Source organism: Puntigrus tetrazona, chromosome 2 (assembly GCF_018831695.1).
Source record: "Puntigrus tetrazona isolate hp1 chromosome 2, ASM1883169v1, whole genome shotgun sequence".
In the NCBI taxonomy this organism is placed as follows: domain Eukaryota; kingdom Metazoa; phylum Chordata; class Actinopteri; order Cypriniformes; family Cyprinidae; genus Puntigrus; species Puntigrus tetrazona.
This window is the reverse complement of record NC_056700.1, coordinates 16,430,273-16,444,084: the sequence shown is the minus strand read 5'-3', so window position 1 is coordinate 16,444,084 and position 13,812 is coordinate 16,430,273. Positions and strand designations below refer to the sequence as shown.

Here is a 13,812-nt window from a genome sequence, read left to right as displayed (position 1 = left end):
CTATGGTTTAAACCATGAAATGTTTCACAATGCACTGATAAAACAGTTTCTACATTATTTACCTGGGCATCATTTTCAGTGGATGTGATGAGATTTGTTTTTGCTAAAAGGCATAAAAAAATAAATTAAATAAATAAAACAACTGGTATCAAAGAACTGAAGCAATTTTTTTCCAATTACGTAATTTTCCATGTAATGCCATGTTGATGAACTTCAGATAATGATTCTGAGATTTACATTTAGAAGGTAAGCCTCTGAGGTGAGCTCCTTTGCAAAGCTTTGTTTAAAATTCACTACTATGCCATAAATATGAAGTTAATGTTGATTAACTTACATTTTAAATGTAATATTGCCAGTTACTTTGTGTATTTTTGCTCTGCCAACAAAAGCAATTCCAAATGAAAACAAAGCGGAAATGGAGTCTGAGAATGACACAGTTGTTCAGTGAACAAATTGATTGAGCGAATGACTACAGCGAATGACTAATGATACACTCATTAACTGTACATAACCAACCTGTACATAACTGATATAAAATTCTGAAATAGCCACACCAGAAATACAGACTACAACAGTTTGTCTGACGTGCAAAGATGTAGGCACTCATTCGAAGGTTGAGTATGTAAAATAAATGTAAAGTAAATCATTTATAAGCTTGTATTTACCTACTTGACCTGCAATGGTTAAATTAATAAAAAAAATAAATTCACAGTCAAACTCAGATTTTTTTATTTTGAATATTTTATTAATGTGTAGAAAATGTATTAAAAAAGGAACTATACAGCACATTTTAAGTTAAACTAGAGCTAATTTGATCTGTTACAATAACATCCAAGGTTATCTGACAGTGTGGTTAGCGAGTTAGGGACAAATGTCTCAAAGACCGTTCTTTTGCACACAACCTGCTTCATTAGTGTTCATGCTAAACACATTTTCCAAGAGCCATAGAGGTTAAGGATAAGCAGTTGAACATTTTACTGCTCTACAACATCCTCTTAGGTACAAAATGTAGGGAATTTTTACAGTATCATCATGAAATTAAATAAATGTATATGAGAGTTGAAAAATGACATAGTTGCCTTCATAACACACAGTTAGAGTTCCAAGTGTTGTGTGGAACGTGTTTTTAAGTGTGTTACCGTGGTGAATGTTGAACCATAAGTGGTTTGGTGGATGGGAGGCATGTCAGAATGAAGGAGACTTGAAGTGCCCCCACCATATGCCGAGTCAATGAATAATGAAGGAAAATCTGCTGTCTCTCTCTGTTTCAATCAGTCACCACAACACTAAAGTCTCTATTCCTCTTTCAGAAATAACTACAGAAGGGCTGCTTCACTGTGAACCCACAAACAATTAGTTTTCTGACGGAAACGGTTAGAAAACAGAAGAAGGAACGCATATTTCCACCCATGTTCTCTACAGAACAGTAACTGGAGAAAATGATGCCTTCTGGTGAAAGCAAAATGTAAGTATTTTTCAGTGTTAAATGCAATTAGCTTGAGCTGATTAAGAATTTACTTGGTTTCTAGTTCCCATCCCAGCTGTTGCTACACTCTCTAATCTTACCCCTCAAAATGGAAAGAAAAAATAGAAGTAAAGGAAAAGCATAGAAACTCTTTGAAGGCATCATAGTGCCGTCTCTCAGAAGAGGCTCATTAGGAGATTTGCGACTATGCGAAACAGGTGTTGTGAGAAGCAGAACTCCGGAGAACTGAAGAATATTTGTCTACAGAAATGTGTAGAGCATACAAATATATTAATGAGGAAAAATCTGAATTATTATCTTGCTGAGGTAAAAGTTACATCGCATGATGAAGGGTTAGAAAAATATGACACGGTCGTCCTCCTTCACAAACCTTTCAATCACTGTACAAAATACACCGAGGCCATGTTAAACTAATAATATATTCTTGTCAGGTACAAAAAAGGTAAAAGAAGAAAGGCTATGTTCTAAGTTGCTCTAGGAGTTGCATTACTTTTGTGACCTATTGTGTGTATGTCAAGTCTTGAAAGCTCAAGCTTGACTGCTTGTCAGCAGGCGTCTGTCCAACTCCATTTTACAATGACTATGCATGAAAGAAACAGAAGATCTGTGAAAAGAACCCTTCAGATGGTCTTCACTCTGCATGTACTACTGCAGTGCAAAACACAGACTGCAATTCTCCTGACTCACCTATGAATGACAATTAATCTAGAGGATTTACCAAGACACAGATGGACACCATTATTCTTTCAAGTCTACAGGAACAAAACACTCAAAAGCATGGAGTGCGAGACATAACTACGTAAAAATTCTCCATATGAGTTTTTCATATGTACACGTCAGTGCTCTTTAGGTTTATAACAAAAAAAAAGGAAAAAAAAAAAAAAAAAAAAAACCTGATGTAAAAGTATTACTAATCAGCCTCGTCCAAAATCGTGAAATTAAAAAACAATAAAAAAAATCCTAATATAGCACAAATAAAATTATATATGGGGCATATTTTATGTCTAAAACGCATGTGATTTTTCTTTTTTCCAGATCAGTTAGACTTTACCTCAAATACTGAATAATTCTTTGGTTTCTGAGGTTTCAATAATAATAATAATAACTTTAATAATACGTTTTTTTGTCTCATTTTTTTTCCCAGAAAACCCTACATTTGCAACTTCATCGACTGCGACACTTCAACAGTACAATGGCCAACTGTTAATGTAAGTTTAAATATGAGTGCAATTGGAATAAAAAAAAAATATTGTTGGCTTCAGGGTGCAGTAAACGCAAAATATAACACTGTAACAGGTCACATGAACATGAATCAAAACTGACCAAAAATCATTCAGTTACTTTTTTAAAGGTATTTCTCATCATTTATAAAAATAGAAGCATCTCATTTTAACGGGCATTCATTTTCTTCTAAAATCTTTTATCTCAAAGGGAGAAATGATCTTTTCTTTACTTAATAATGAGGTTCTTTCCACAGGCCCCATACTGTAAACGTGCTTAAAATACCAAACCCTACCTATTCTTCAATCTTCTGGAACTGAACAAATAGCATTACACATATAGAAAGCCACCGAACCTCAAGGTTTACATTTTACATCAGACATTCGTCAAAGGGATTTTGTCATTCGAAGATTTAAATAAGTTACATCTCTCCTTCTGTCTTCCTCGCCCTATTTAAAAATAGAAACAGCTAGTAGGACGGTAGATTAATGGGTGGACCTCCTCCGCTTGCCACTGATGCTGCGGTAGTTGAAAGGTCTCATCTTCATCTCCACAAAAGGGATGGAAAACTCGTGGCCTTTCCAGTGATACCAGTTTATACCCTGCCGAAATCAAACACATAATGTCAATACAAAAAACTGTTATTTTTAGCATTCCTACATTAGTAGTTTATACATGAAGTGTGGTTCTAGCAAAAATACATCGTCATATGTGACCCTAGAGCACAAAACCATAAAGGTTGAATTAAAAATTAATAAGCTTTTCATTGAAGTACAACTAAATTGAAAATCTGAAAATATTGACAAAAATGCCTTTGCAATGGTCCAAATTAAGACCGCATATTACTAATCAAAAATTATATTTTAATATATTTACGGTAGAAAATTTACAAAATGTCTTCATGAAACATGATCTTTACTTAATATTCAAATATTTTGGGCAAAAAAGAAAAATCGATAATTTTGATAATTTGATAATTTTTGGTTTTGTGGTGCAGAATCACATATGTATAGATAGACCCTTTTACATTCATACAACTTAAATAGCACACAACCATTTAAGACACTGACAAATAGTTCTCAGCGTAGGCCCTGCCTACTGGCGTTCACTTGATTTCGCCAAATGCAAATGTGTCGTCGTGTCAAAAGCAAATTAAAATTACAAAAACTTTCTTGTCTACACTGGATAAAGTATACAGATTTGTGACATAGCCCACACACTTCTGTGGTTAATAGGACAAATGAAGTGAAAGAAGAAGTGGATAGTTTATTTTAAATGGTATATCATGTCAGAGAATTGACCAGAGTATTTTATTTTGTAAATGAGGCAAGTTCACAAAGATCATGTAGATTTTTTTTTTGAAAGATGAAAACGTACTAGATTTTACTGCAGCTGCATCACAAACCATAAGTAAATGATTATATAATCATTTACTTTATTTAGAAATAATGGAAATGTTGTCAAAATAATATTTTTCCTCATATTTGTTTATTTACTAATTGCATAAAATATTATAAGTAAACCTCAAGCTACATATTAAAATAATAAAACAATCCATGTCATGACCTGTTTTAATGTTTACAATTTGTAGATAAGCTATTGTAAAATATTTCTATGTCATTATGTTGACATCATATGTATATCATATGTGTAATATTAATGTACAAAATTGCTCAGCAATTCAATGTTATTACCATTGAAGCACCTCTCAAAATAATATTTTTCTTGTGAAAACTTTTATTAGTTTTCAGAGTGTTAACCTCTGCTTCTATGAAGAAATACCACTGATGCCAATGGGAAATATGACCTTATCGGTTATAATAAGGTACGCCTGTGAGAAAGCTAAAATGAAAGCTGACAGTGAGACAACAGGACATGACACAGTGCAACTGAGCAAGGACAGATCTAGAATATTACGTCTCATTGGCCTTGGACTCTCACATATTGAGCTTTATTTGCTTTCAGTTAACTTCAAAATGCTTCTGCATGTTTCCTGCCTTTTTAACACCTACCCCTGCAAACAAAACCACAAACAATGAGTCTCACTCGCCTGTCGGTGTTACATCAATTCACTGAAAACATATTGTAATCTGCATAGATTCTATGAGATTATGTGCAGATTTTGCCATCTTGTGAATCCATATATACTATGCATACAGGCTGTGGAAACAACCCTCACATTAAGTTGTTAAAGCCACATTAGCAAAATTTCAAGGGGCAAAAAAGGTCAGTGTCATTAAGAGTCTAGTGCTCTTTCAACCACAGCTCACACAGAAGCCACTTTCAAACCAAGCAGCTTTGTGCTGTCAAACAATAGTAAATCTTGAACTTGTTGTTGGGAACTTTTTCCCTCGCTTGATATTCTCAATCTCTGAAATTCCTGTAGAAACAACTGAATTCCACTCACTACAATTTTCAGAACATTAATATATGTGATTGAACCAGACCTGTCAGTCCACTGTTTAAGACTACGTGGCTTACCTGACTATGTCTGGATTCTCCGTATTTGCCGTTGAGGTTGGCTCGATGACAGTTTTTGTACCACCAGGCTCCTTTGTAGGACAGTGCACAGTTGGTGACTGCAATATCATTGTCCTTATCCTTGGTAGAGAAAGGTCTGCTCTGGTGGTAGCTTAGAGAGTCACCTGAAGCAAAAAGAGAACATAATTACAATTAATAGACATAAATATCCAAAGCCACTTTGAGGAGGTCATGTCTGTGATGTTTTAAATGATTGAATGAATCAAAAGCAAGTTATTTCCTTTCAGTGTATGTAAAATCAATTCCCAAATGTCCTCCAGCCGCACCTGCAGTGCCGTTATACTCTCCTATCCGCAGTTTGTAGAGGCTCTTGGAATCTCCAATGGAAAACCTGTCATAGTTGGCATATACAGACTCCTGGCCATCTTTCATGTCAATGCGGAGCTCATAACGACCTTGAGCTGCAATCTTCTGAATGTTGTCCAAGCCTGCATGGAAAAATAAAAAAAATAAAAACATGTTCCATACCATCTCATCCTTGTGTTCCAGTCCTTTACCATGTGAAAATGCTGCCTTCAAATACTGCATGGTTCTCCCTGATAAGAGCCAATAATTTAATATAAAAGCAGTGCTCCTGTTTGGTGGTCCATCTCACTTTCTCTGACTCTTATATGTTGTGAAGATAAGGCGCAAAAGACTGCAGATAAACAGTCTGTTTATTGAAGATAATCAAATTTTCTGACTGTGCAGTGGAGAAACATCCTGTCTGGCTAAAGACACAATCGCTTTTTGATAGCGTAGATGTCTCCTGATAATAGAACTCCATCTATTTTGTGAGTATCTACAAGGATGTGCCGTAACTCTGAACTGTAACTAAGCCCTTAAACTCACCTCAGGATTTAATGCCACAGAATGAACCTAGGAAGCAGAAAGGTGATGAACTGTAACAGTGAGGGGAAGAGATCTGAATTACCAGATGTGGCCAAGAGCATCTTTAAAGGCGGCCATTGTTGTAATGAGATTAGTTTAATAATAATAATAATAATAATAATAATGAAAATAGCAGCACACACACTATTTTTTCCTACTGACCCAATCAGTGAAATCTCAGCAAGAGACTGTGTTTTTCCTTGATTAAAACCAGCCAGGCATCACACTGCATGATATCTAAAATATTACATAATCATAACACTTTTTTTCACAATTTTGGCTAAGTACTATATTTTAACAGGACTGCATATTTGATTATCCCACTAGCATCGTTTTTAGCATTAACCTAACTTTTCTTTCTTTTTTTGTAGATTTGTGCTTAATAAACTATTCTACAAAGAAGTAGTAGTAGTAATATAATAATAATAATAATAATAATAAATAATTGAAATAAAAAAGGTCATGACATCTGGTATATAATTCAATCATTTAAAACATAAAAATACAACCGGTAACACTTCACAATAAAAGTTGATTAGTTCACATTAGGTAACATGAACTAATATTGAACAATACTTCTACAGCATTTAATAATCTTACTTTAATTAACGTTAATTTCAGCAATTACTAATGCATAATTTAAATCACAAGTTGTGCTTGTTAAAATTAGTTAATGCACTGTGAATTAACATTAACTAACAATGAATGACCGTATTTTTATTAACTAACATTAACAAAGATTAATAAAGAGTGCAACAGATGTGCTGATCATAGTTCATGTTAGTTAATACATTAACTAGTGTTAACAAATGACATCTTACTGAAAGGGTTACCATAAAACCAACCCAACAGACATATTTGTTCAAGATGTTATCAAGATATTCTTCCTTTCTTACACAATTTTGCCTCATGATATTTTTATTACTGTAAAACAAGATAACAAGTATGATTTTTTCAGTGCAATGGGGCATAAAATTAACCATTTTAAACTATTTTATCACACTGGTTAGAAAATAACAGGCTATATGATTTTTATAACAGCATAACATCTAAGCCGGAACTGAAAATATACATAAAATTAGTACTGTGTCATCTGAAGAAAAACACTCTAATTTTCAAATACACTGCAAAGAAAATACTATATTTTTTATCAGTCCAGGAAGGCTGCACTGAAATCTTCAGAAACCGAGTCTATTACTTTTCAGAATGACTTTGCGCCTTCTTCCATAACACCATATCTCTATAGTACTGTCCTATCTGCATGGTTGATCTTCAGCGCCATTACCAAAATATACCATTCACGAGTAACCCGAGTGTCATGACCAGGTGAGGAATTATATGAAAACCCAGGGACCATGCAGAAGTGAGAAGCACCATGGGAAAGCAGAAGAGTTCTCTACTTTGAATGCTTGAATAGAGCGGGGCAGCAAAGTTCATTTCTACTAGGTTGTGTGGTTGATGAACACACAGTGTTTTAGGTCAGTAAAAGTTTTGCAGATAAATTAGAAATGTGTATAGTACATGCTATTACTATATAAAAAAAGAATCTCAGTAATTCACACTACACTACCATTTAAAAGTGTGGGGTAAAAAAGGTTTTTTAATATTTTAGTTTCTTATCCTCATCAAGACTGAATTTGATCAGCATCTAGTATCTTACACGATCCTTCAGAAGTCATTCTAAAATCCTGATTGTTTGCTCAAAAAACAAATCTTATTATTGGCAATGTTGAAAATGGTTGTGCTGCAGAAAACAGAAAATGTCAAAGAAATTTAATAACACTTTACAATAAGGCGTCACTTGTTAAAATTAGATCATGTATTAACTAACATAAACAAACAATGAACAAAGCATTTGTTGCAGTATTTATTCATCTTTGTTAACATTAGTTAATAAAATTATTAGGCTAATGTTAACAAAAACACAACTTCTGATTTTAATAATGCATTAATAAATACAGAAAATAATCTTAACTAAGATTAATAAATGCTGTAGAAATTCTTAGATCATGTTAGCTAATGTTGTTAACTAATGTTAATTAATATACCTAAAGAAATCTTTAAGTATAAATCTTCTGTATATAAAAGTCTTTACTGTTACTTTCAATAAATTAAATGAATCCCTGCTTAAAATATTAATTTCTTTTAAGTAAGCACAAAAAAATAAAATAGCCCCAAATTTGAAATAGCGGTGCACAGTATAATAAATATTTTTCAGACATTAATTTAAAACAACAAGAAGACTGGCCATTACTACAAAACAGCTTCACATTACTAAACAGATTGAAAAGCCAAAGACACAACAACATGTTGTGTTACCCATAAAGGCCACATCCACCAAACACAAGTGGAGCGTCACAATGTGGTAAAACTAGCTAAAAATATAACAAGTTCTCATCTGTGACACAGTCTATGCAGAACAGATTATTTTCAACTCTGGTTTTTTAAATCACACTGTGGTATTACAGAGACTGGCCACACGGCCCTTCTAATTGTTACTACGGTAAGAAAGCACACTAGTGGTTATTGTAAGTGCATTTACCACGACTTCTACTCCAACATAACAGCCCTGGAGTGCTTTCATTATTGTAGTTCTCAATGAGTGTAAAGTATGTGAACAGGATGCAGAACTTCCACAGACAGTATTTACGTTCTGCTCATGAGCTGAGATTTTTCAAATGAGCTCCTTCCACGCTAAATATAGTTATACTTATTATTCAGGCATAAATGTCTGCACAGGCATAATTTGTAGTGTTTACTTTTTATCTGTAATTGAGACAATGCTTTGAAATCCATTGCGAGCACAAATGCTATTTTTTTTCCTGATTTTTAATGAATATAATTATAGCTTTCTAATAAGATTTATGCATCAGGGATAAAAAGGAAAAGGGGCTCTATTGTTTTCTATCAAATTGGATTTTGATGAAAATAATTACCGGATCATTTAAATAGGATCTGAAAGCCTAGAGTCACCATAACAGACTGAGGGGTCCGGGAAGCATAGAGCCCATACAAACACAAGATACTGTATGCGGGAGGGGGCGCACTGAGAATTTCAAAGGGTGGTGATTTGATGCAGCCTCTCGCAGCGCTAGAAGACTTTGTTATTTTTATCTTTATTCAGAGCAGCACCGCGCTGTCACTTATTTGAAAGTGAAGATCCGTATAATGTGGTAAATAGGCGAGTTATACAGTGTCCCTGAAGCAAGTTAGGGGTTAAGTTCTCTGCTAGGCGGCTTCTCAAAATCTAATATTTAAATGAAAAAGCCGCCTCATTGCTAGTCAAGAGCACTCGTCACTGAGTTACATTTCTAGGACCGAAGCTTAAATAAAATCAGACGTTTGCAAGAAAGTGCTGACCAAATTTAGATCAGCCTAAAGAGATTAATGGGGCCTTAAATTACTATATTTTTAATGGGTCATCACGTAGCAGCTTTTTCCCCCAGACAGCTCTAACTGCTCTGTCTATAATTCAAGCGTATTTCACATCCTCTCACCGAGCCAGAATTCATCCTCCAGGTTGCCAAAACCGATCTTGTAGTCACTCCACTTCCTGGAGAAATCAGTCAAACCGTTCTGACGTCGCTGGAACACCTGAAACACAATCAGCAGAGGTACAGCTGCTGCACAAAACTCTATGCCAATTAAATATCATGCATTACGGGTAATATGGAGCACATGAATGACAAGTGATCCCAACAGTGCCATTTTACTTTGGAATGATGACATCTGCAATACAGGCAGCTGCGTAGATGGTCATGACCAGTAAAAAGCCTGTTAAAAGGACCAGAATGGACAATTGCTAGAATACTGTGTGCTTCAAATACTGGTCTCTGGTGCGGGATGCAGACAGGGTCCAAAATTTACACTTGTTTTGTGCCAAAAGCAGTTATAGCTTTTTGACAGTTTGCCGCTATTTTAAAGGAATATATATACGGTTTAATTTGAATAGTAAAATCTATGGTCTGATTTTGATGACGTAAGTAGCGTTATGTCTAGTCAGCAGTTTCTTTTCCAGACCTCCATGTGGGTTCAAAGAGTGGCAGAATAAAAAAATAAAAAATGTATAATTAAATAATTTAAACATTTTTATAATAAAAACGTTGTTTTCATGTATAAAAAAAGGCTTAATAACATTTACATAGCTATAATGATTTAATTTGTAATATAATTAATAACTGATTTTAATAATATCATTCATTTTGTTTTTTTTTATATATTTTAATACTACAGATTCTTTGTCCAGTGAGATGTTTTTATGGCTGGTAAATTTTCTCAGTTCGCAAAAAGGTGAATGTGGACAGATGTGGACAGAGTTCCTCAACTAGCTTAACCATTTAAGGGATAGTTCACTCAAAAATAAAAACTACAATATGATTCACTCACCCTGAAGCCATCATTGGTGTATATGACTTTCTTCTTTCAGACGAATACAATCAGAGTTATATTTATATGAATATCCTAGCTCCTCCAAGGTTTATAATGGCAGTGAATGGAGTTTAACATTTTAAAGCTTAAAAACGGCATCCTTTCATCATAAGAAGTACTCCACATGGCTCTGGGGTGTAATAAAGGTCTTCAGATGTTTTCAATGCAATTGTAAGAAAAATTATCCATATTTAAAACTTCATATCTTCCGCTAACTGTTGTACATGAGTTTATGGATGACATTAGGGTTTATAAAATTCTAAATATGGATATTTTTCTTATACAAATGCATCAGTTCCCTTCGGAAGAACTTTATCAATCCCTGGAGCTGTCTGGAGCACTTTTTATGATGTATAGAAACATTTTAAAATATTTTTTAAACCGCATTCACTGGCATAACAAGACTGTGAAGAGCCAAAACTTTTTTTTTTTTTTTTTTTTTAATACAATTACTTTGTATTCATCTGAAAGAAGAAAGGTAGGTATACAGCTAGGATGGCTTGAGGTTGAATAAATCATTTTCTTTTTTAGATGAATTATTATTATCTCTTTAAGCTATGTGCGGTTAACCTTAAATCACTAAAGAGAGCAGGTTTGCTTGTAAAAAGTATTGTTTCTGCCAGCACTGAAAATGAACAGCTTGTCTTTTTAACAGGGGTCAGTCCTTTCAATGTGGCATTGTGGGATTTTTTGTAAAACATTTATTGCGCCAGACATTTAATGCAATCCAGAAAGACTCAGATGTGACGGTCAGATCTCTCACTCACTATCCAGCCGCCTCCGTCTGTGGTCATGTCGCAGTAAACCTGCACACCTTGGCTGAGGTCTCTGTTGATGTAGATGGTGTAGATTCCACTCAGCGTCTCTCCGTTCAGGAGGTGCTGTGCACAGTTCTGTGGCGTGGGAAACAATCGGTTTCCTGAGGAGGAAAAGGGTTGAGAAACATCCAAAACAACGGAGCAAAAGAAAGCGAAGGGGTCACTGGGAGGTTAATGAGCGGTGATTTGCATCGCTGCCGTGACAATGGAGTGTGAATTTGTTGATGTTATGAAACACTATCCTTGGAAGCAGGGTCCTTGAAAAGCCACAGAAACACAAGGTATAGTAAACGAGGGATGCGCAGAGATGCCTTGAAGGTGTCGCTACTGATTTGTACTTGATGTTGCTGATGGGGCCGATAGTGTGAATTTGCACCTAATGAGGTGAGCGAACCCGAGAAAACACGAGATGTGGAAGACTTGCACCTGTTGTGAAAGACGTAGAAACGATGGCGCTGGTCTCTAATCCTCTGGCGGCTTGCAGTCTCACAGTATATTCGGTGGTCTCCGCCAGCCCCTCGAGACGGATCCATGTGTCTTCGGCATCTAAGATCAGCTCCTAAAACGCAATCAAACACAGTCTACTGATCCGCAGGCACGCAGAGGCATTAGTACATTACCTCTGTTCAAACACCGTAGACCAAAACTAAACAAAGAACCGCTCAGCGGCAGAGCGGGTTTGTGGAAAACATACCAAGAGATAGTACAAAGAACGGCAGCTCTTTGCATTGTGGAAAAGAAAGATATTCCTCAAAAACAAACAGAAAACAGATCACAATCGTTTTAGGAACTGTCTGACAAATTGTTGTGATCCCAAGCTGCTTACTGTTGGGTGCTTTCATACAATACTGCCTTTCCTCCCTGTGTTTTTCTACAATATGATTGGCAGCTCTAAAGCCCGGGATGGGGGAGGAAGAGTCTTATCAGGCCCTGGTGCTGCTGGGGAGAGACGGCATTTCTATTTTAGTCTTTCGCTCATGACAGTTCTTTTCCCTCTTTTGTTTTTTTTTATTTATTTTAAATCACCTTTATCAAACTAATCTGCCATATGCCTTTTCAGTCTTTTTGCTCCGAGGGTTCACCAGGGACCTCAACGGACTTTGGCACATGTGACCCAGCCTTGAGATATATAAAAAATGAAACATTTGATTCAATATTCATCCTGTTCCAGGAAAAATCGCACATTTTAAGTAATGTGTATGTGAATTATGCAGCACAGCAGTGTTTTAATGAAGTCGCATCAAGGTTGCTCAGTATGCAGAGGATATCGAACAAGTAATTGTTATAGGGAAGCCGGTGTCTGTAGCAGAGCCATTCTTATGTTCTTCTCTTGATTCTTTCACAATCCTGAATCTGAAGTAAGGGGTTGAGGCAACACATAGTGGATGCAGACACTGTTTTATTATTTTCAGCATTCTAAGTTTTCAAAAAATCCCAAATTGTCTGGCATTATCAAAACTCTCAGCATTAGATGCCAAACTGGCTCTAATGGAAAGAGAAAGCTTTTATGTCTAAGACGCACTAGCGCTGTTTATATCATCTGTGCACCACTGACACCCACTGGATGGATACAAACACTAACAGTGGGCTACTAGGTCAAAGCATTCTGTGCCGCATCGATTGTGCCTGTTTTTTATAGCAACATAAATCTAAAGAATACAATCCATAAACTTTTGTATTTGCGATTGCATTTTCCCATCAGGCAGGTCAAATAAAGATGTCCAAAACAGATTATAGGACAGTGAGCATGCATTACAAGTAATTCAATGATTTAAAACGGATACTGTATCTACTGTATCATTTCAGAGAAATTATTTCAGGGAAGTCTTTAATAGGCATATTGTGTCTGGAATGACTTTGTTAAATGATTTCATTCATATTAATGAGCAACATCAAAGAATGCAATTAAACTGAGCTATTCCGATCTAACAGCTTCCTTGGATGCTTGATCTCTGTGAGATGTAGAGACATCGTAAAGTTATTATAAGATCAGGCTGTACATCAAGTACAGTTTCATTCTGAAATGCAATTAGCATTAAAACGCGAACAGTCATTAAGTTTCAACCACCAAAAAAAAAATGTTTACACAACAGACATGGTTTTTTTTATTTATTGCTCAAGGTAAAATCCATATTATGCTTGCCTTTCGACTGCCGTCGGCTGCTTTGTAGGTCAGCATGTAGTTATCGATGTCTGCGATGGGCGGCTGCCAGGATATGAGGGCGCTTCGATGGTTAATCTCACTAGCTGTCAGGTTCTGGGGAGCATCCATGGCTGTTTAAACAGAGATTAAAGACACTAAAGCTCCATTACCAGGTTTTCAAGCAACATTACACTACATAAACTTTCAAATGACTGTAAATAAATTGGTTCATAAAGCCCTATAAATGTATGGTTTACACTAAATGTCAAAATTTGTTTTTTGGTAAGGTAATAATATTTACTTGT

The 13,812-nt window shown here is 35.4% G+C and overlaps 1 protein-coding gene across 1 annotated transcript in view; it reads right to left on the bottom strand.

The window, feature by feature from the left end:
- Positions 1-723: 723 nt before the first annotated feature.
- The window catches only part of tnr (tenascin R (restrictin, janusin)), a 118,212-nt gene continuing 105,123 nt past the window's right edge, over positions 724-13,812 (bottom strand). The window contains 7 exon segments of the mRNA XM_043223811.1: positions 724-3,309; positions 5,189-5,352; positions 5,515-5,676; positions 9,616-9,712; positions 11,314-11,465; positions 11,791-11,923; positions 13,508-13,638. Of these exon segments, the coding sequence (XP_043079746.1) occupies positions 3,193-3,309; positions 5,189-5,352; positions 5,515-5,676; positions 9,616-9,712; positions 11,314-11,465; positions 11,791-11,923; positions 13,508-13,638 (956 nt within the window). The 3' untranslated portion in view covers positions 724-3,192.